Genomic DNA, 24,265 nt, shown 5'->3' with positions numbered 1-24,265 from the left:
TGTGTGTGTGTGTGTGTGTGTGTGTGTGTGTGTGTGTGTGTGTGTGTGTGTGTGTGTGTGTGTGTGTGTGTGTGTGTGTGTGTGTGTGTGATGGGGATATAGAGTACATCTACTTTACTTATGGCAGAGGGAGCTGTATTGTTCTGTGGCAGACTTTTATGCTTGAGAGAATCGCACAAAGTATTTGCTCACAAAAAGCAGGTGGGTTTAGATCCAGACTCCTGTTGGATAAAGTTGTGTACATCAGGGCTCTTTACCCTTCACGACCACATGAAAGTCAAATTTAATGAAGGACTTAATCTAAATAAAAACAATAGAAATCCCCCTAATATATTTTTGTATGTTTTTCTATGTAAATCAAAGTTCATTTTATCTTGCAAAGATAAAATTAAAGAACAAAGAGTAAGAAAACATACCTATCGCTTAATGTATTGTATTCAACTTTTAAATTAAATTTTCTAAGTTTTTACTTAAAGACAGTGTGAAAACACTGATTAATTCAAGTGTCACCCGGTTCAGGACTCTACATGATGCTGCAAAACTAAGTTCCTTTAAAAAACATTCAGGGTCAAAATGTTATTCCACCACTTCAAATGAGGAGACGTGAAGTTCATGTGCTCATGTCTTCTGTTTGCTGATGTTATTAAAACCAGTCAGGAAATCGGCGCCGGTCACGTGACGCGGAGTGGGCGGGGCTCTACGGCTCCGCCGGCCAGTAGCGGCGCAGCATCGGTCCGGGTCCAGCGTTTATATGCCAGCAGCTCCATGGGAGAGGAAAAAAAAAGAAAAAGAAAAGAAAAGAAGAAACCCGTGAGGGGACAGGAATAACGGGACTCTGTCCGACGTTTATGGAGCCCATCCCCGCACACCGCGGCACCGCATCCGCCTCCCCTCCGGCGGCGGACATGTGAGCCGGACCGAGGCGCCGAACGCGGACCGGAGCCGAAGACAAGCAGCGGGCCACCATTGTCTGCGGAGGAATAAGAATGGCCTTGATTTGGAAGGTAAGGAGGGGGTTCTCTCTCAGACGTCGCTGTCATTAGAAGGAGGTGGAAGCCTGCGGGCTGCCGCGGAGCAGGCGAGGCCGGAGCGGCGGAGCAGATGTGGCGAAACGTGAGCGGAGATGCTCCGCCGAGGCTGGCCGCCTCCTCCGCCCCGCTTCCCCGCTCTGCAGTCTGGATGTGTGGTGTTGATGCCTGTCCCCGTGTTGGTGTTAATGCAGCAGCAGCAGCAGCAGCAGCAGGCCGGCTCTGTCCTCCATGTCTTCCAGCTGTTTCCATCATGTGAGACAGCTCAGGGACGAGGGAAGTGATGTCTCACCCCGGCTGGGGAGACACGGTTCGATCCTCTGAGCAGGTGTGCAGGGTGTGGGTGCAGGCATGCAGCAGGGCTGGCTCCAAACACCTGCAGCCCTGGTCTGTAAATGAGGATGGACTAATGCACTTAAACTGATACACCTAATAAAGCCCATAATGTCAGCTGCCAGTGTGCTGCAGCTGTTGTAACAGTACAGTACCCTGGAAATATGGTACATCTTTTGAAGGTTTTGTGCATTTTGATGAAAAAGAAGTTGATGGGATAGTTATCATATCTTTCATTACACTGCAACACTCTCAATCATGGTTGTCAAAAAGTATTTTACTTTTTTATTACTTTATTAGCAAGTTATTGCATTGTCAGCTTTATTACATTAAAAATGGCCAAAGTTATTACGCTACTGGCATTCCAGATCTGTTAATACTTTATTCAATAAAAATGTGTCAGCCTAATACATGACTGCGTTATCAGGCCCTATGTGGTGATTTTCACCTGGGAAAGGTAGAAAACCTCCAGTTATATCAGTTTTGAAGCAGCGCAGTGAGAAAGTGCAGGAAGTTAGACATTTGGCTCCATATTGACGTCTGAGAGACTGGTGCAGTTGCCCCATGAGATGTCTTCACATTTGTCACAATGATGAGGAAAAAAGCTCCTTCCTGTTAGCGCTGGACCAGCCCTACCCATGATCAAAATATAACGTCCAAGGGCGGGACGTTCTGCTGGTGCAAAGGTGACTCCTGTTGCTTTTTTACTGTCGATGTTTCTAACCTTTTTTCTGGCTATAACCAAACATTCTGAAGTCCCTTTTCCAACAGTTTGTAATGAATGTCCACAGTCATGAACCTCTTATGGCATTTATAAAGACATATCCACTGAAAGGAAGGTGAAGGAAACGTCTAATCTCTACGTCACTCAGAGATAAGGCAGCCCTCCTAAGATAACAATCTACTGAAAATGAAAACAGCGTGCCGTTCTTTGACAATTCGCCATACCAGTTTGTCTTTATTTGGTGAAGTAACACCCATAAGGAGAAATACACGGTACAGGTAGGTATGGGAGGCGTGTTACTCTTCTTTATACAAATGTAATTAACAGTCTGTCATTATTGCCAGTATTTTGAACATAGAAGACAGACAGCTGTTAAAAACTCTGGGAAATAAAGTCACCCTGTTGCTGGTAACAAATCTTTGACCAAATAGCAACTGTTACCTGCTATTCCTGGATGTCAGGCACCTCCAGTAACTGCAAATGGACCGTCAATGGCAGCAACGTCAACTCAAACGTTGAATCGTTGACTCACTCTACTGATGAGAGATCGTGGAGGGATTCGTACCTTAGCTCTCTTGATACCGTCATTATATTCCGGACTTTAGTCTGGATCAAAACATGTTCCAGGATCTGTGATCAACAATCGAAATCCATAAATCATTTATTGATGTACTCAGTGAAACGCCTAATATTTACCTTTGAATTCCTTCTATTGTCTGAGTGTTGGGTTAGATGTGTGTGTGTGAGTGTGTGTGGTCAGTCTCACGGTTTAGTCACACTCTCCCGTCCCCTCTGACCTGCGTGACTTCATTCTCTCGCTTTGTCCCTTTTCCGTCCCGTGTTTTACAGCCGGTGGAGTTGCTCCTCGCTCAGGTGTTCGCCTTCACTCGGGCCGTAACTCACGTGTTCCCCGTAAAGTAGCAGACCTTGACATTGTGTTTGGGTTTGATTAGCTTGATATCAGTTTTAGGGCCCATATACTTTGTCAGATAAGATCACACACACACACACACACACACACACACACACACACACACACACACACACACACACACACACACACACACACACAGTTCATCACGTTCCTCTCTTCTGTGCTTGAACGGGAAAGGTAGCAGCAGCCTGAGGAGTCCAGCAGTCCGTGTTGCCCTTCACTGCACAGATGTGCCACTAATTGAATCAAAGTAATGAATATAAACTCTTATAGTAATATACTTTTTAATTCAAGCTGTTTTATTCATTCAAAACAACACAATCAACACAACGCTTGAGGTTGAAGTAAGTTGATAATTAGAATTATTACTTAGATCAAAGGTATGTAGAATTTAACAGCTCAGGTTTTTGCTTCACCTGAATATAAAATGCTCTTCTTTCATAATCTAATACTTTCTTCAATACGTTTGAGGTCAAAGGTCATCTTGTCCCTTAACATAAATCTTGACTTGCAGAAACAGGAAGTGATATTCACTGAAAAAAACACTGTTCAATCTTCTGGTTTGACGACTTTCCGCTTCTCCTCATTCTTAGTTCTTCTCACTCTGAGTCTGGGAGGTTGAAGGAACACCAGATCTTTCTCAAAAACTTCAACATGCTCCTTGAAGCTCCAGCTTGTAACCAGAAAGTCAGTAGTTTGAATCCCAGTGTGACCATTATGAACGAGGATCTAAGGCTTCATTCAAATGAAGTGAAAGACCAAAAGTTTCCCTGCCTTTTGAGCGTCTTTTTACACAATAACGGCGCTCTGAGCCACTGAAAATGCAACTTTTTGAATATAGCTCCTAAGGTGGAACTTTTTTAAGACTCTGTCCAGGTGTAAACGGTGCGAAACGAAATTGCAAAAACAACCAACAGCACCAATCTGCGGCCTGACATACAAACTACATCGTTTCCAGGTTTTCTACCATTTCTTCATGAAGCTGACGCCGTTTTGGAAACGTTGCCGTGTAAATGCGAAACGTTTCCGAACGTTTTAACTTGAAACTAGGGCTGAATGATATATTGCATTTGCGATAATCTCGCGATATTACAAAACGCGATTTGCGCATGGCAAGGTGCGCGATAGGACAGTCACGTGACGCGAACTGACATCAGAGGGGCGCCATGCGGACTGCTGGTTTACCAAGGAGCCGCTGACTGGAGTAGCGCAATCACCGAGCCCATCGAGCCTCGTGCTGCACAACGGCAGCGGCAGCGGATTTAGAAAAGAAGACGTAGTACAGGAACTGCTTGTGATACAGTTTAACTGCTACTAAGTAAATAAAACGTGTGTCTTACTGAAAAAAAACGGTGCGTTGCATCATTGAACGTGTTACAGCTTCTTCAGGCGCACGTCTTGCCGCTAACACTCTTTTTCTAACAACATGCGGCCGTTTCTAAATTCATGGATCGCGAGTGCGTACCCGTGTGCTTAGCGAGAACACACTTGTTAGTCGTACTTCGAGTCCAGACTTTCGACGAGGCGCGAACTCATCGAAGTTAATGCGCACTTGGAACCAGCATACTTGATGACATCATGGCGAGTTTACAACGCCAATATCTCAGTGTTCATATCGTCCATACAAAGAATATTGATAAAAAGCAACATAAGATAAGATGAGTGTTTATAGCGAGGCCAGTGATCAGGAAGTATCAGTGGAAAACAGTAGTTGGTGTGGAACAAGTTTATATAGCAAGTCGCAGCATTAAACACTGGAAAAACATTAAAATGACAATACAGGACGATCTAGACTGCAGAAAGATGTGGCAAAATGGCTTGTACCTATTCTGTCACATAATGCTGTGTGTAATACAGAGTTACTCTAACTTCTAGCCTCCTGTCCTCCAGTACAGCCTTTCAGTTACTGTTTAACTACTTTCTTTACTGCCTGTCATACCTGTGTGCCTTTTGTCATGCACCTGCTCAGGTCTTCATGATGCACTGTTTTACATGATTCTAATATACATCATATAGATAAACACATCATGAACACACCATTCATTTCTCTCTTCAGTAAATACATCAATGTGTTACAGTGTTAAGCAAAAAGAGATATTGATCATAAACAGGTGTCTAACAAAGAAAGTAAGGAGTTAGAAACATCAGGAAGGTTAAAAAAAGACATGTTTTTAAAAGTTTCCACAGTTCTTTCTTTTATTTACCAGAAACAACAACAACGATATGCACAGGTCAGTGATAAGGTGTCGATCCTGAAGGTGATGTGACTCCAGTCTTCAGCGTTCTCCAGGGAGAACACTGTTATGTTGTTACAGATCCTGCTCCAGGGAAAAGTCCCTGGGTGGAGTCAGGAGCTCCTCCTGCAGAACCACAGAAACATCTTTTCCCTAAACAGAAAGTTTTTCCTTCCATCATGCTGCAGGGTGTTTGTGACGCCAAAGGGAGGTTTACTGATGTCCATATTAACAAGCTGGGATGTGATGAGGCCTGGTCCTGCTCAGATCCACCATGAACCAGCTGGTTCTGTCTCCACCAGCTGGGTTTCTGCTGGGTGGAGGTGCAGACTCAGACCTGCAGCACCCAGGAGCCTTTATGACTCCAGACTGACAACCTGCTGGAGGGAAGAAGCTTTATCTCAATAACCAGAAACATGTCCACAGTGAATTCTTACCCTGATAAGATCACAATATATCAATAACAGGAAACATCTCTGGTGTCATTCAAGGTAAAGAAACAGGTCTGACACCTTGGATTAGGTCTTCAGATGGCGCCTCTTATATTTATAGCTTGTTTGGCGCCACAGCCAACCCTGAAGAGATCCCAAAGTCTCTGAGGAGGACAAAAAAAACCAAAAAACCAAAAGAATCACACACTACCAAGTCAGTTATTCATATGTGCATTAATTCAAGCATTGAAAAACAAACCTCACTCCATCCACATCTGGCTGCAGGTCACCTCTGGACCAGGTTCTGGTTCCTCAGTAGTGCCTTGATTGAAATACTTCATGGTTTTAGTCTGAATGCACGACATTAACCAGTAGAACCAGTAGCAGACATTTACACGCCGAGACTGAACTTTATGGTCAATATTAGCTGGACCCCCTCCAATTTGCCTACAAGGCTAAGAGAGGCACAGAGGATGCTGCCTGCTGCACCTCCTCCTCCAGCACCTGGATTCTCCAGGCAACTTCGGCAGGATCCTCTTCGTGGACTTCAGTTCCGCCTTCAGCTCCCTACAGAAGCACCTATTGATCTGGAAGCTACATCATCTCAACATCCCCCCTCAGCTGATCCATCTCATCTACAACTTCCTCACAGACAGACTGCAAGCAGTAAGGGTGGGCTCAGCCACATCCCCTGTGCTCACCATCAACACCGAGGTCCCATAGGGATGTGTGTTGAGCCCTTTCCTGTATGTACTTTACACCGACGACTGCCGCAGCATCTCACCCACCACAACATACCTAAAACACTCAGATGACACAGCCATCCTTGCACTTCTCTCTGATAATCAATCTACTTTGGACTACCACAACTCAGTCACCCACTTCACCAAGCTACGCACAAACAGTTGAGTCAGTTGTCACTTTCAAATATCTAGGAATAACTCTGGACAATACACTGACCTTCGATCAGCACACCACGGACATTCAAAAGAGAAGCCAACAAAGACTGTCAGCCATCCGCAAACTTAAAGGATTACAAGTAGCACCCCACCTCCTGCTGTTACTCTGTAAAAGTATCATCCAACCCATTCTCCTGTTCTGCTCCACATGTTTCTACACCATGCTCTCTGTCACTGACCGGGCCAAATTCACACGCATCACAAACACAGCTGCTAAAATCATCGGGCTCCCCACACCCAGCCTCACACAGCTAAATAACAGATCCATCACCCGAATGGCAAACGTCCAGGACGTCACACACCCATCACACCGCCACTTCATCCCACTACCCTCCGGCCTCAGGTACAGAACATTAAAATTCAGGAGGGCCCGCCTCGGGAAAAGCCTGATTCCCGCAGCTATAGCCGCCCTAACAGCAGGCCCCGCTGACAGGCCGACCAGTTCGCTAACCGTTGTTTGCTGTCATCAGTGTCCCCACACTGCTATGTCTGTCCCCACTGGAGTTGCTCTTGTCTGTGATGTATAATGTGTGTTGTTGTATGTCTCAGTCGGTGAAGACAAATTTCCCCACGGGGACGAATAAAATTAAATCTGAAATCTGAATTAACATTCACCTGTCATTTAAACATTAAAGTTAAATTAAACAGCTTTAAACACGAACTTTTCCTTCAGCTGAGCAGATTTAATCTGAAACAGATTAAGCTGGATCCAGACACTGCTGGATTCACACAGAACGATCCATATCTCCTGTTTAACCACAGGAGAGTCCTGCTGCAGCCGGCATGAAGCAGCTGAGCGCCGGGTCGCCTCGGACCGCCGTCCGGTCCCCAGATGTCCAAAATCGTCGGAACAAATTTCCGAATAAGCTTGATGTGGACAGACTGACCCCATATCACCTTTCTAAACAGCTCTATTCTCGCCTGAAACACCGTTAAAACTACGTTCTGTTAAACAATAACGCTAATGTTTCAGAGTTTCTTTACTCACCGCTGTGTGTTTGCTCCTCCGTCATGGCTTGCGAAATGCATTCTGGGTAATTTCGCTTCTTAAGCCTGCACAAGTCTGGTCCGATGCAGGCTCGGTGAAGTGCTTGGTGAGAAGTGTGCTTTGAAGTGGATCAGGACTCGGTCTCGTTTCACGAGTCCGTGAGTTCACAAGTACAGAGAAGTACGCGTATTGAGAAACGGCCTGCGCTTCAGGGGCTCTTCTTCTTCTGTGGTGTCTGCGTAAAAATAAGGTCGAACATGCAAACGGCACACCTAATGGCATGAAGTACAAATTCAGGTGAATTGAACAGCGTCTTATTAAAAATGACAATGTTCTTTATTTTAACTATTGAAGGTGAACTGTCAGATATCAATAACTTTAAATCAATACTAAAATAAAATACAACAACTTGATTACGCTGATCATCCTATCGGAAAGAAATGTTTAAACTTTGAAACAAATACTTGTTTGAAAAAAAATGGACTAAATTAAATATCACTTTATATATCGCAATCGCAATATTGAGGGGAAATATCGCAATTCAGTGTTTTCCCCACATCGTTCAGCCCCACTGGAAGCGCTGCTGTGTAAAGCAGTGGAGTCCCGGAAGACGTCTTCCCATGAACGTCTCAGGCTGTCAGTGTCAGAAGGAAGCAGCAGCTCTCGGCGCTCCGGCCGTTCAGAGGTATTTTATGGACGCCGTCAGTCATTTAACACCCACAGACGTCTCCTCCCGCCTGCAGGAACGATCCTTCAGCGACGCGTCACTTGGAAAACTTGGCCGTCACCCCGCCTGCTTGTTTGGGCTGTTTTTGTCATCTCAGACAGAGGCTAATTTCACACTGGGTTTGACTCTGTAATATATTCCTGCATTTCAAAGACAGGAGGGGAAAGAAGGGAATATCATTACATGCTGCAAATTGCAGAGGGAATGAAGGCGGTGCAAAATGAGAGGTGATGGGAGTTTTCTGAGACTTGAACCTGAAATTTAGGGACACCGGAGACCCTGTTTTTTCTTGATTCTTTGATTTTAAAGTTCTCCGCCCCTCAGGTAGCTATTGACCATGGCTGTGAATGTGTGTGGGGCTAATACTGATATTTCTGTTTGTGGTTCAGAAATCTTGTCATCCTCTGTATTTGCGAGTGATTATCTCAAAGTCAACGTCTGATAGTAATTTTCGTTACTGCTGCTTTTGTATTTCTCAGTCATGTGTTTGACCTTTGGCACCAAGCAATCAGTGAGTAAATGGCAGCATGGACTCTTTTTGTCATGAGCTACGTTCAGGATGCTTTCCGCTGTAAATAAGTAACGCAGAGACTTTAAATGTTTGGGATGCGTCGGCATCACGTCTCCATCATAAAGCAGAATCTGAGTGAGGCGGTGAGCTCCATGGCTGGGAGGAAACAGTCGGCTTTAGGGAGAAAAAAATTAGGTTAATTGAGTTGATTTTCCAAAGTCATCCAGCTGTTTCCCACTCATAGACATCATACACTGAAAATGTGGAATTTGAGACTTTTTTGTTGTGTATTTTACTTTTCACTGCTGGAAATGGTTCCTGTTTTCGTTGATGTGGTAAATTGTTCCCCCAGAGCCAAGCGGCGGCTTCTGTATTTCTGTTTCTTTATTATTTATTTCCTGAAATTCTGACCCGTTTCCATCGAGGCCTTGTCTGCTTGTGGTTTTATCAACGTGGTCCAGTGAAGTTTTTGAGATAAGGAAGAGCCGTGAGATTGAAGCGTTGAGTCTAAACCGGAGGCAGACTAGTGGAACCTGAGCGACGGACTCGTGGCGGCTAAACCCAGTCCTCTTTGGCTCACTCCACACAACATTTCAAGTGAAAACACATCTTTCTTTGCTTTCAGCTTGGGGAAAGTTTCACGCTCGGGACACTTTGTGCTGACACATCACAAAGGAACGGAATCAGGCTGGACTGTCAGTTTCTTTTACGTCCGCGATGCGTTCAGGCGTTCAGTCCTTTAACCTGCGGGTGTTTGGCCCGGGGAGGCCAGAGGGGACGGATCTGACGAGCGGACCGGCCCCCTTTGTTAACTCCTGTTTTAATTGAGGTGAGTTCATCCGTGAAGAACCGTGGCCGAGCTGGGAAAGGCTGTCCGCCGCCGTCCTGCTGCCCAGCGGCTCAGGAGCAGCTCTGCAGAACACGGCCGGCGACGCCGGAGACACAAACACAGAGACGGACACCAGACCTGTCTGACGCTTTACAACTTTTACATGTGTGTGTTTTTTTTAAAATGTGATCAGCTGTCTGACGTTGTGCAGCTCTTGTGTCTGAGATTCCCCATGGAGGAGAGTTTTAATCATTAACATCGATATCTTTTGTACCAGTGACAGTGACGTTTGCCAAATGCTGTTTGGTTGCTGTTGTCGGTTATCTGCCTTGTTTTCATGGTAAAACCTTGAGCTAATTAGCTGCCATCAGCGCTCATCTGATGTTTTTACTGTGCAGATAAAAAAAACAATAACACGTTTGGCCTCGTCCACATTGAGACGCTGCTGTCCATCGTTTTTGACGATGGCCTCGCCTGCTCCCTCCTGGTTCGTCTATTTGAGTTGGGACAATATTCATGCGGGACGCCCGTCCTGATGAATTACGATTGGATTATTTCTCATATATCCAAAGTAAAGTAACTGTAAAGTATCTGTTTGAGTGAATTAATCCAGCTTGAACAGAAAAATGCTGGACATATCCAACAGAAAAGGTTTTTAAACCAAATCCGTGCCATTTTCACACTGAAACGAGCTGCTAATCTGTTGATGATTTATTCTGAATTCCAACCTTCTAAAATTAGGTGGTAACTTGCACAGATTGGATACACAAAAGTAAGCTGGCGTACGTAAACGAATGAGCTTGTGGATGTGTTTAATGTGTTTTAATCCGTGCTGCCCAGCTCCAGCAGTGGGTTTATGTGTTCGCAGAGGCGTTGGGAGGAATTTACCGAGCGGCCCTCTTCTCGCAGCGCCGCTCTGGTTCTTGTTTCCCACGTCACAGCGGAGGGCAGACAGCATATCTGCTCTGTTTTGTATGATAACTCCTCTAGTTTGAGGAAAAATAAAAGGATTTAATGCTTAAAGTAAGCTGTCCTTTTGTAGTCTTAAAAACCAACCTTGCTGTAGGAAAACTAGTGAGTGAGGTGTTTAAAGCCATTAAACAAATGGTTGTTTCATTCATAGGAAATGAGAGGAAGGATTTTATCCACAGCCCGACCGTCTTTGAATTGTAAATGCTTCTTTCATGTAGACATACTCCCAATGCATTTGCTTAGCAAAAGCACTTGGCTGTAATTTGGCGATCTGTAGGTGAAGACGTGGCTCCACACGGATCAAACTTTACTACATGTCGCTCGGCTTTTCATCAGCGTGACTCTTTCAGCACCACAAACAAATACAGTGATTTACTGGAGCACTGAAAGAGAAAAACAATCTTAAACGTTCCATATAATTACAAGAGACAGAAAAGAGGAAAGCTGAATTGTTCTGCCTCCAATCAATGAAGGATGCATTTTTATTTTTTCCCAGCAAATCTGGGTGAACTTTAATCTCACATTTGGTTTGAGAATTTGTGAAACCGTTTTTTTTTTTTTTTCAGTGAAACGAGATGAGCTCAGAGAAGTAATAGTGAATGAAAACCATAAAGTTTCAGCAAGTTAGCAAGTTTGTTTTCTGTATGAGCAGATTGCGGATGAATTAGACTCGTTTCACAGCAGCGACGGTGCCGACAAACCATCCACGGTCATGTGTTTTTACAGAAGTCATATTTACTCTCTCTTTCCTCCCTCGCCGAGCGCTGAGCTCCATTCCAGTGTGTGGCTCCTTTCTCATGGTAATGTAACCTACATCGGTTTGTGCAAACACACACACACACACACACACACACACACACACCCAGTGAAGTGTGTGTCCCACCAGCAGTCGGTGTGCTTTGGGCTCTGGGCTCGTCGTTCAGTTTGCCTCGGCCCTGCGCTGGCCGAGACTCCCAGAGTTCATTGCGAGAGGTGACATGGTTCCTGCAGAGGAAGTTCCACCCTGTAATCCCAGCCGTGCAATTACATGTAGCGCACAGAGAACACCTATTATTACTGTGCAGGAATCCACAGAGGAGCCGTTTTTAAACACAGATTTGCTCTAATGTTATAATGCAATATAATGCTCGGCATTATTTAAAAAATCCGAACTTCCAAAAAAACTTTGTAGTCTGAGATTTGTGAAAATGCTTCAGTGCATGCTGTGGCTTGTTTGAATCTGTCATCCTGTAGTGAACCTCTTCACTGAAGTGGATATTTTATGTCATTCAGGATAAATTCTGCAAGTCGCTTTTTGTTTCACTTCCAGCATTCTGCTCCAGAACGGCTGATGAGCCCCGGTGTAGCATCGGTCTCTCTCTGAAGTGTTTGGACAGAAGAGCTAAAACAAACACTCCTTTATACACACACACACACACACACACACACACACATTTACACTCCAGAAAGGTTCATCGAGCTCGGCGATGCAAGGAAAATAAAATAAATACAGATGTTCACAGATGGATCCCCTGATGAAACACTCATATTAGCACTAAATGTCCAGTCTGTACAGAAGGTCGGGTGTTTCATTTTACTGTACAGCATGGAGCGACGTCTGACACTCTTTAGTATTTTAAATGAGAAAATTAGCATCTGCTGACAGGACAGTACCACTGAGATCCAGGGGAAGCAGATGCTCTGTCTCTAAGTGGCTGAATTCAAAATCCTCTGAAAGATCCCACAATGATTTTACATCTAAATCTACAACATGGTTGAGCTGGGTTTTTCTCATTTTCACGTTAGTTTCAGGGTCGTCATGTCCGGTCTGCTCTCTGGATCAACGACTGCCCCTAAAATACATGAAGCTCCTCTTTACTGTCCGTCATGTCATCATTTACTGCTTTCACACCTTCACAGTCTACATTTAAGCATGATTCTTTTTTTCCTGGTCAGAAATGTCAGATTTGGACAGAATTTGTAAAACACTTTCCAGAAAGTTTTCTCTATTTGCAGAGAGACTCAACTCTCCTTGAATTCTGCTCAGAGAATTTGCAAATAGCTTCTTTATCAAGGCGGAGTTCGTATCAGAGTACAAGTTTGAGTTTTTTTTATTCAGCTCACGTAAAAAATGGAGCCAGGAGGGAACGAAGCCCAAAGGGCTTGTTCAACAGTTTCCACCCTTTTCAACCAGTTCTTTATGATTTCAGGTAAAAAACGTCAGTAATTGACATTTTCTCATGTTTGTGCCGGCAGCAGCCGGCCGGCTCCAGTTTATGTTTATTTTCTAATTACTGTTATCTAAGAAACACTTTGTTTGTCTCCGGTTTTAAATGAATGTTGTGAGCAATCAGCAGAGTTAGATAGTTCAATTGGATGTTTCAATCTTATTTCCTGTTGGAATTACTCACGTATTTTCCTTCTGGTTTCTCATCAGCGATCATGCCGCCGCCTAAACAAGCGTCTGATAATGAGCCGCCTGCGGTGTTTCTTACACCTGTCTGATCCGTCTGCAGCACAGACACACTGGGCGTCTCCTGACCTTTGGCTCTGTGGGGGATTAAAGGGTCATACACCTTTTCGGGTTTAAGATTGCCCTCCTAACACTTTACCTTCCAGTTGGATTTGAAAATCCGACTTGTGGATAAACACCAAGAGATCAGCTGAGCGCCGCCTCCGCAGTCAGGAGCTGGGCTGCCAAGACGGCGGATCGCCTGCCGGTCAGATGGCGCCGCCCGAGCCTGACGCCTTCCTGGACCAGCTCCGCGGCGCCGCATTAAAACATGATCCAGGAGGCCGTCCGCCAACTTAGCAGCAGTGAGGAAATGACAAGAAGGCAGGTTTCTCCTCATTTGTTTATGTTTCTGAGAGACGCTGCAGCCTCTCGGCTGTGAACCACCTGCTTTTTTGGGGATAAAAAAATAGAAAAGAGCCATGTAGAGCGCTGAAGCAGATGGCCAGAGGGGTTTATGGTGCTGTATTAAAAAGACATTAGATTATTATTTTCCTCTTAATTGTCAAACACTACAATTTTTCCACAGCTCAAGGAATAAAAATGGCAAAATGCATCATTGTGTGATACAATAATCTGAATGTTTAGTGCATTTTTTGGTCTAAATCATCAGATGGAAAGTTTATAGTTATTACTTAACAGTTATTTAAATCAGACACTAAAAATAAATCTTCATCTGCGAAGCTGAAATCCTTCAAATGACTTGTTTCTTTTGTTTCTGGAGTAGATTAAGAGTGCTCATTTATTCATTGATAGAAGAAAAATCCACAACAGTTTAAATAAGTAAAAAAAGCTGTTAATATCAGAGTTTAGTAGTTATCGACGTGGACATCCAGTGAGCTGTCTTTCTTTTTTTCTGGCACATCTTCTAAGCTTTTCCACTTGGTTTCCTGGTCAGTTTCCTCAGCTTTCACCAGTCTTTGCGAATTCCTGCTCTGCTGTGGGCTTTTGAACTCGGAGTGGTCCCGCAGCCAGTCGGACTCATCTGAGCGTGCTGCTGCTCTGTTGCTGGATTACATTTGGCAGGTGCTGCGGCGCACATTGTATGCCTGGCAGGCCCTCTTGGCCGAGCCGGCCGTTGGCATGGGGGCGATCCAAAGCCCCAGAAGAGGCGGATCAGCGGCGGCCATGTTTGATCAGGAGTTACGCTCCGCAGACGCGGATGAGACTGAAAAAGGTTTCAGACTGAGTTGGTCGACTGGATGTTGACTGAAGGACTGGCTGAGGTGTTGGTGAAGTTCCCATGAGCACAACTGAATTCCAGTCATGTTTAGCTGTTTGTTTGACCCCCAGTGAAGCCAGTGAAGCCGCTGTATTGTGCTTTCATGAAAATCCTGTTGCTGAGCGCAGCTTGAGAATCAAACATTAAATCTGAGTGTAAAGCAGGCTGGGAAAACGGAGGAAGCGCCGACTCGCCCTGACCTCTGGGCCTCGGCGCTGTAATCCTATATGTATCTTCCCGGCAGCGAGGTGGCGAGATCAGGCTCGGCCGGCTCCCTGAGTAATGGCTGAGGTTTTTGAGCAGCTCGCCCTCGGCTCTCGGCGCTCCGCCCTTGAACCGAGCATCTGAGCCAGCAGAAAATCCCTGTAATTGCATTAGTGTTGTCCAACTGTGTGCAGTGCGCCACGCCGCCTCTCTCCAGACCAGCTTTTTAGCTTAATTTACTGCCCTGACATGTCGGGACTTATTCTCATCCTTCTGAAGAACCGTGGGAGACGTCCGCAGCATCAGATATTCCTCGGCTGATATCTTGGCGTCGATTCTTCTCTCACTTATCAGGGTGTCATGTCGTGCGGTGCAGCCGGGGAGGTGGATGTGAATAGGTCTGGGTGTGCGATCGGGCCTCTTCCTGATGGCTCCAGACCAAGCAAAGCTAATAAAAGGTCAGCACTGCTGTTGACAGATACAAATAAAGAGCATTCAGTGACGTCACAGGGTTTTTTTTGGGGGGTGAAATAAAATCCGCCGTGTGGTTTTATGCTTGTGGAACTATTTGTAGCTGTTGCCATCGTGAGAAAAGGAAGAGGGCTGCGGTTCAAAATGCCCCCGTGCAGCACCTGCTCACTGAGGCGGTTTGGTTTGGCGTCTGACGCTTCACCTCTTCATTTCTGATTGTTTTGTTTCCTATGTTCAAATTGTTGGCTTTTTATTGACCTCCCCGATGACTGCAGGTGTGTGTGGCTGTTTCTGTGTTTTTCTGGTTGACGCTGCTCCCACCTCTCCCCGTGCCCTCGCCCTCCCACTCCTCAGTTCTGCCAGCGACTCGACGGAGTTCGTCATTGTTTTTGCCGAGCGAACACCTGCGTGTGCCGCAGAGCGAGTCGTCCCGCGGCCCTCCCGTCACCCGGACGGTCGTTTATCCGACGCGACAGCTGCTCCACTAAAGTTTCATGATGCTGCCGCTGAGTTTCTTGGAGCGGAGGATTAACGACAAACAAAGAGCCGTGCTGGCTGAACGTTCCAGCGCGTTGCTTTCTGGAAATCTCGATGAAAATCCCGCCGCCGCAAACGAAGATGGATGCGGCTGACTCAGCCTTTCCGTTCCACGGTGAAACCTGCGATCGCAGACGCGAAGACGGAGTGGGACACGAATTCTCTGTCCAACACGTCCCTTATCGGATCAAAGACAGCCGCCAGCTCTTCCTGCATATCGAGGCCTCCGCGGTGCTGAAATACAAACTGAACTCCGCCCTTTTTTATTGCCGAGTCGTTTGAAAAGTCCTTGTGCTTCGCTGCCTCGTGTCTCGGGGAGCTGTGAGGAGACGCTCCCTTGCGAGACACATCTCCTGATCTAACGGCGCTCCACAGATTTATTTCCAGATTCACCGAGAGGGAAATTACTCCCAGTGTTTGTTGGTCTGTCTGGTCCTATAGTTTCCACTTTCTGACGTCGATGAGGATCCGTGCTGTGTGTAATCTCTATCAGTGAGATGGGCCTCTCTGGTGGAGGTGTGGAGGGATGCTATCGAGTTCCAGGGGAAATATCAGTTGCTAAATGTCAGTAATCCTGCTCTGGCATTTGGCAAATTGAAATGGATTTTCCCCGGTCGATGTTTTCCTCAGCAGCCACTTTTCTCCTACATTTCGCCCATCAAACACACAGGCAGAGCGAATAATTGCGATCCTGCTGTAAAGTATGCCATAGAAATTCAAAGCGGGGCACGTGGCATCTGTTCTCTCTTGCGTTTTGCCGTGTGTTTTCAGGCCGTAGCTCCTCTTGGAGAGCGGAAACACTCTCGGCTGAAGTTGATTGGGCACACCTGCAGCGAAGCCTGACTGTACCGCGGCTTCGTCCTTGGCCGGCGCCGCGGCTCCTCTGCCCTTTGGCCATCTGCGGCCATCGGAGCCAGCCTTTTAAAAACTCACACATTTACAGGAGGACGAAGCTCAGAGGCCTCTCGCTGTAAACGAGCAGCAGAAGCCGTTTGCTGTGATTGGCTGGATGCCGGAAGAAATGTTGGCTCGACGGTCTGGCCTGATAGCGGCAGCAGAAACGAGTCTCTCGAGGTTGTGAGTCACAGATACTGTACAGAGAACATGATCAATATTTGTCCTGTAAAACACAAGTGTGAGAAACACGTGGTCTGAACGAGGGACTCGTCTTCAGGGCCTCGCTCTCATTCTTCCTTTATTGAAGTTGTTCATTCAGATCAACAAAGGCACTTTCCCGTCCCGGTTAGAGTTCATTGTTTCAATAACAGAAAACCAATAAAAAGCTTTTTGTTTCCAGAGCACACACCGTCACCATCCAGCCAGACTCTCCTCCAAAGTCAACTCGACCAGTTCCCCTTAGCGGTTGGACTTTGTGCTGCTCAGCAGCTCTTTGCTGCCTGTTTGAGAAATGTTGAGTTTCCATTTGCAGCGTTTGTTAACCTAAATCTAAATGCTGAAACCTCTCAGTGAAAGCAGGAACATATAAACACTCTATACTGATTTAGGTTCAAGTATTTCCTGAATCTTTCAGAAAACTTGAACAATCTTGAGTCTTGATGGAGTAAAAACTCAGTTTTGTCTACATGGTATTGTTCAGTGTGACCTTGAAACATTATCAAACAAAGCAGAGAAGTCCGATTGAGTTGCAGACTATTTCCTCTCCGGGAGGAAGAAATCCACACAGCAGAGGGTCTTTACTCCAGCCCGTAAACTTACAGTCAGACATGAGATTTGCTTTGTCTCTGACGAGCCGGTTGGTTTTACTTCACGTACATCCCGGTTCCCAGCCAAGTGCCTCAAAGAGCCGCTGCTTTGCCTCTTTTCACTTTGACAAATTGTTGGTTTTCCCCAGTGAGCAGGCGTCAGCGTGGAGCGCCTCTGTGAACATATGGTGCTGCAGGTTTCTCTCTCTCTCTTTTCCTCCCTCGTCCCGAAAGTTTCCTGGATGCAGAAGGGGAAGTGAGCATAGTAGATTGTTTAATCCTTTATACTTGTGGGGATTATGTTCCATTTGACATCAGATATGCATTAGTCAAATGGGTTTTATGCTTTTCCTGCTTGAGTACACACACATACACACACACACACACACACACACGCGCGCGCACACGCACGTTTACATCCGCTGATAAAAACCGGCTTCCTGTATTATGCTCGATTTGAAAAAAAGGCTCTTCCTTCCTATTATTACCACCTGCAGAGTCTTATCTCCAGAAAAACCAAAACCCGGACCGAGTCCTTTCTGGGCCCAGATGAAGATTCTCTGACGCTCGGCGCCATAATGACGGAGTTTCGTGCCAGCAGGGCAGATTAGTGTTCATTTGACCTGGATTGAAGGATTTGCTTTTCATATGTCGCTGCTGATAAGGGTGATATCACGGAAGTAGCAGGAAGCCAGTGCTGCTGCAGCGGCGGCGGCGGCGGCAGCAGGATGTGCAGTTGGTGAAGCTGTGTTTGCACAGCGTGGGCACATCTGAGCCGTAATCCCTCGGTACACTGAAAGGTTCAGCAGAAGCAGAATGTCTCCTACGTCACCTCCTGCTCTGTTAGTGAGTCTCCTGGTGCTGCTGCGACAGGACGGGACCTTCATGCTCTCACTGAACGCCGTGTGTTCCTGATTGGTAATGATTTGAAGTGACGCCATAGAGCAGAGCAGATATATGTTATTGTATTAAAAGAAGGAAATCTTGAATGAAGTCAAAAGAAAAACAGCCGTTAGCGTTTCCAGCCACTGGCGTTTATACTCTGAGTCAGAAACAAGCGGTTGGAAGTCTTGCTGTGATCATATGTTATATATTTGGAGTATTTCCACAATCAGAAGCAGCCTCAGAGATGTGCTGCTGACATGTGTGTGCAACATGACAGCCGCGTGAGGTGAGTGCCCCCTCTGCTGGCCTGGGCCGGGATCAGCAGGCTTCACATGAGGGCCAGAGAAGCACTGCGTGAGGACGCACTCTCTGTTTCCTCTCTACAGGACTGTTAAACAATCCAGCAGGGAAAGAAAAGACACGGAGGAGGTTGAAATGTTGGGTTTCCTCTCTTCTTGAGGTTCACAGCACACAGGTCCGAGGTCACGCGGCTCTTGTACTTGTTGGTTTGTGTTCTCCCAGACTGTCCAGATCATATCAGGAATGATAAATAAGGCCTGCTGTGTGTGTCACAGTTTGAGCTGATTAGTGTCCTTCGCTTCACATCATATCACTGCCAGAGGTTTGTGGCTCCTGATGAACATAAAATACTTATTTTGTGACGTTCGTTCAACTCGTTTTGTGAATTAGCTGCTGAAACTCCTGCAGTGCAGGAAGAGCTGTATTGAGGTTTTATATTTTATCTTTTGCAATATTTAGTTGAAAGTCACTGACGATCCAGACACAACATGTAACCAGACCTCTGCTCCATCTTCTCTTTGACACCATGGAATCCGATATTTATGTGTTGAGGCAACTGTACCGCACTGCATCTGATTTAAACACGCATATCTAATGCATCACAAAGTTTTATATAAGATTACATAGATATACATAATTTTATCTTTATTGCAGTGTGTTTTATTACTTATTCTAGATTAACACTCACGCATCTTTATAATGAGAACTACAGCGTGAACGACTGACTTTGCTATGAAACCAGCTTAATGATGTTCTTCTTCTTGTTTAGAATTTAATCTTATTAACATTTTCTTGCTTAATTAAAATAAAGATATGCCTCTAATGAGGAAATGTTTTTGTTAGAATAGGTTTTTATACAATAACGAGAATAGTGTTTTTAGATATCGCTCACTTCAAGCTTCAGATGAAAAAAGGCTGAATATGTGATGCTGGTACTTTTAATTTTGATGCTGAATTGGTGCTTTTGCAGCTTTAATGCAGCTCATGTTTTTACACTGTAGCACACCAACATTAGCTGAGCAGTAAAGAGTCATGGGGATTATTTTACACACATTCTAAACGAAACTGGGAAAAAAATTCTCGGTTAAAAAAAGAACCCCTGCATAAATAACTAATGAATGAAATGAATCGTACAGCGACCAACCTCGCGTGAGTGCAGGAACATGTGGAGGGGATTAATGCGCGCTCTGTGCCAGCCGGAGTTCCTGTGAGCAGGTTTTTTTGGGGGGGACCTGTGCGTGACGGTTCTCCTCCAGGACGAGAACAGGCCGGTATCTGGAGTCGGGATGGCTCCTGAGGCCAGGCCTCTGCTGGGGTTTGACCTGGACCAGGTAACCTGCTGGACCCGCCTCCAGTCTCAGGAGCGGCGCTTTGTTTATTCCCGCCGAGAGACACGAAAGAAGAGGAAGGGAGAGAAAGACTGTAAATATTTTCTCAAACGCCTTAATTGAAATTGGATTTTAAATGCTCGCTGGACCGTGGCGTTGAGAGTCAGGTAACCTTTCTGCATTGCAAATGTAATTTTCTGGGGTTTTTTTTTTCCGTATTGCCCAGGAGACACTTGAAAAAGGAGCTAACAGATATGTTTTTTCATGAGCCATTTTCTTCAGGTGGAGTCTCTCATTAATCCAGGAGCATCGCCATTCGCTCTGTGGATTGAAGCCTCCTTGTTTACTGAGCTGTGGCCTTATTCTTTGTGGGGAATTGTATTCTCTGCATGCTCAGATAGAGCCTGATGGAGGTGAAACTGTGATTGCACATTACGCATGAGGAAATAAAACAGCTAATTTGCTTTCAGTTTTCATTCATCACACAAGTGAATTGAGCACCGCTTGTTTATCATTCTGCAATTTACAGATTTATTTCCTATTTGGTATCCATTAACTGGGACCGCAGCTGCAGGGACTGATGCAGATAGAAATCTTCAGGGGGAGAATTCAAACCTTTCTCAGGAAATAACTTTTCTATTCATGCGAACCCTCAGAGATCTCAGCCCAGAGTGCTTTTCAGCTGCCTGTTCTGCACAAATACGACCGTTTGACTCCCTCATGTGACCTTATCTGAAAGCTAGAGTTTTGGGGAAAGTTTAGAGACAAAAAATTGACCTCAGAACTGGAAATCTACACTATTTAAATGTTGAGATGATTCCACCACAGCTGAATTCGTGCCATGGGGCGCAGGAGACCAGGAGTTGAGTAGAACAGCTCTGGACGGGGCTCCGGTCTGTCACAGTGGAAAGAGACAGATCGCTAAGACGATGCTGGGGTGGGATGATAGACATTCATATCATCGATCTTGATGAAAACACAACAGATTAATTGATCAGGGTTTATTTCTTTGACCGGGATAATCGTCGATTGTGATAATTGCCGGTATCCTCAGGGTGTGAGTTCAGAAAGCTGTCGCCTTCACCTGTTGGAATACGGTCCTGTGGAAACTGTGCTGTTCCAGTTATTTTAGATTATTCTTTAGTTTTTATCATTATTTTAATTTAAGGTGGTTCAATAAAGTAGTTAGCTCTTTACACCACAATGCCAGTTGGAAATGACTTTCAGAGTTCATGTTGTTTTCACATAAAGAGGTGAAATGTTTTATGGTGACCGTTTTATTTCAATAGAATATGATCATTATGAGAAGAGATCAACTCAGATCCATGTTGTAGAGGGCGTTCTGAACTGTAGAGATCGCAATACTGGCTTTATTTTGCAGATAAACTCTTCTTCACGTGGCTGCTTTAGTGACTGGTTCTGTCCAGTTTGTCGCTGGTGTAGTGCATTCACTCTTCTAAAGACGAGACATCCTCATGAAACCACTTTAAATGCTGCAAACAATTCCTTTCTATACTTTAGAAATCTAGTTTCTGATCTCTGCTCTCTGCTTTCAAAAGAGATGATACTGTATTATTTTACGTGGACATTTGTATATCGAGCCGTTACTGTTAGTCAGAATCGAGCTGCTGGGATATTTCTTATATTTATATTTTCTTTTCTAAAATTATAGAATTATTGCAATAAAAGTATTTCAGACTTTCTCATATAGAATAAACCAAAACTCGAGCACTTGATTTTCTGAGTCCCGAGTAAAAATACTTTATTACAACAAAATCTGCCCACGTTTTACTTCAGTACAGCTGAGTTCAGGCGCTGCCTGGATGGACATGTCCTCCATCAATCACTCTCTGCTGTTTCTCCTCATGTGTGATTCTGTCACACACTCCGCCCAGTCAGTGTGTGAACTGAGATCAACATGAGGGTTTTAAAACCTTTAAAAAAAAAAAAAAAAGCAGATGTGAGGGTGTGTTAAATGAAACATCTCCCCAGCCGTCGTTGTCTGACGTGATTGTTGCCAAACAAGGTGGTTGCAGCTTCACATGGAGTCCTGCTTCTTACCGTACTTTTTCAGTAAACGACCTGCCTTTTTCTTTTTCTTTTTTCCTGAGTGACATGGGACCGACTGTCCTTCGGATATTTGTAAAGTACTCAAGATATTGACGGGAAGACTAATCTGCGATGGGTTCTCTTTGTGCCGTTCTGCACCAGATCAAAGTCCGGACTCCTGCGTTTGTGATCAAAGATGGCCGCTAATGCCGGGGGAGAATGTGTGATGTAACGTAGGTGCAACCGGCGAGACGCGATAGGCTTGTCGGACCGGCGAACGGTCGCCGTCTTCTTACCCCGGCCCTCTTTTAGCCCGCCGAGCGTTTGATCTGAAGCGAGGCCGCCGGTCCATCCCTGGGGACGTTTGATGTTGGAGATCAGAGCTGGCGGCGGTTGCGGGCGTTTTGGCTGCTGGGGCGGCGCCATCGCTGTGCTCCACATCCAGTCTTTTCTCCATCAGATAGCTTCAAAGAACCTGTGAAACCCCACCATGCTTAAAAATTAAAAAAAATAAAAATCCAGAGTTTCCCACTGGTGTTGTCTGTTAGAGCAGGAGCATCTCGAACTCTGCTGAAGTCTGTGGCCGCCCTCAGGCCCTGCCATGCTGTAGCGCACCGTCTGATTCTTCCTCTCATCTGAGCATTGATTTCTGGCTCTTCCTGCCAATAGTTTCTCCTCTGTGAGACCTTTCCTTGTCCTCGGCCCCTTATCCATTATTCATCGCTCTGCCGAGCCCTAATGCCTTTTACCTTCACAGTTTTGCAGTGTATTAAAAAAGAAACGAGCCGTGCTCCAGCTGTTGCTTTATCGGTAGAAATCTTAAAACTGAAAAGTCGATTACTGCATCCATGTGAAATGAACAGGGGCCATAATCCACTGATAGGAGCAGCCTGCGGCCCTGCGGCGCTCACTCAGCTTCGTTTGTCCCCACGGCTGCTTGTATTACGATAAGGACACGATCCTGCAGGAGAAGAAGGCTCTAATATATGTGCTCGCCTCTCAGCATCCAAGATGTAAAGGCTGTGCTGTTGCAGTGTTGGAATATGCCTTTTTTTTTCTTCTTCTCTGGAATGATCAGCGATCACATGGCGACATGAGATCCAGATGTTTCAGAACCATAAAGTCAGACGCAAATCAATTCTGCAGCAACGGCGAAAGGCTTGGAGATGCATGGAAACACCCAAAACCAATGGAAATCTTTTAATGAAGTACCTCATGCTATAAACTGCAGTTTGAGCATGATGGTTTGTGTCGGTGGGAAGAGGTTACTGCCATTCAACCGGAATCAAAGGTCCTCATGACTGAGTTTAACACTTTCCCTCCGCTGCTTGAAAAAGGTCTTCCAGGAGGACGAGAGCTCTTGTCCCCGCTGTTCAGACGACGCTCTAGTGACTCTCACCAGTCCTCATTTTTCTGTGGTTCAGTTTCTGGTGATTTCAAACAGTAATCATTAATAATTATGCAATCCAAGTTGTCTAAAGTCCAATAATCCAAGGTAATCCAGCCAGGTCAGCATGGATGCTTCTACTGAATGATGTGGGACGAAACGTCTTTAAGAATCTCCTGCTGGTTCAGAAACGGTTTCTGAAGCACTCTGTGGTCTCGGAGCTGAACTCTGGGATCACCTGCTCAGAACTCCCCAGAGCCGCTGCGACCCCTCAGAACCTCGGACAGAACTCCGTAAAGCCGATACCAGAATGTGATTCTGCGGCCTGCTGGCTGCGAGATGTTCGATCAGTTTCCCTGAAGATCTGAGGGCTGCCATGTGAGACGCTCTGAAAAGAAGCTTTACGACATTCCTCCTCAGCCCAGCCTCCACTTATATATTACAGCTTTCTATTGCAAACTGTCTTCTGTGAATGATGCTGTTTTAAATGAAATAAAAAGTGTGAAGCTGAATGTTGACGTGTGCTCCAGTGTTCAGTCACGTTTCATCAGTCGCCGTTTCTCTCCCTTCGCAGAGGAAGTCGCTGATCGCCACTGCTCTGATCGTGGTGGTGTCTCTGCTGGTGGTCATGGTGAACTACTCGGGGAAGCCCTACCTCCTCCTGGAGCCCGTGTTCGGCCAGACGCCGGACAAGGCCTTCAAGCCTCACCAGGGCTACGTCAGCCTGGTCAAAGAGGAGGTGAGAGCCGCGGCAGCGCCGAGGCTTCAGCTGACAAAGCGTGAATTCGTTTATTCACCTCTGTAGTGGTGCAGTTTATCTGTGTAGTTTATATGACAGTGTGTTCCCACTCTGCAGCTGATGAAGCAAAAAACTCCCAGGACCTTTAAATAAATCTCTGTTCAATCTTTGATTTGGTCAATTATGTAAAAAATTTAATTTAGTTATTTAAACGAACTATCAAACTTCTAGGTACACATAAAACCTACTGAGAGTCTCACTAAACCGCGGAGAAATGAG

The 24,265-nt window shown here is 45.5% G+C and overlaps 1 protein-coding gene across 1 annotated transcript in view; it reads left to right on the top strand.

Moving 5' to 3' along the window:
- Positions 1-723: 723 nt before the first annotated feature.
- The window catches only part of st6galnac3 (ST6 (alpha-N-acetyl-neuraminyl-2,3-beta-galactosyl-1,3)-N-acetylgalactosaminide alpha-2,6-sialyltransferase 3), a 63,792-nt gene continuing 40,250 nt past the window's right edge, over positions 724-24,265 (top strand). The window contains exons 1-2 of the mRNA XM_030115477.1: positions 724-1,004; positions 23,822-23,986. Of these exons, the coding sequence (XP_029971337.1) occupies positions 987-1,004; positions 23,822-23,986 (183 nt within the window). The 5' untranslated portion in view covers positions 724-986. The remainder of the gene's footprint in view (positions 1,005-23,821; positions 23,987-24,265) is intronic.

The sequence above is a fragment of the Salarias fasciatus genome, chromosome 18 (genome assembly GCF_902148845.1).
Source record: "Salarias fasciatus chromosome 18, fSalaFa1.1, whole genome shotgun sequence".
Classification (NCBI taxonomy): Eukaryota; Metazoa; Chordata; class Actinopteri; order Blenniiformes; family Blenniidae; genus Salarias; species Salarias fasciatus.
The sequence above is the reverse complement of the archived record's forward strand: the minus strand, read 5'-3'. Positions and strand labels throughout refer to the sequence as shown.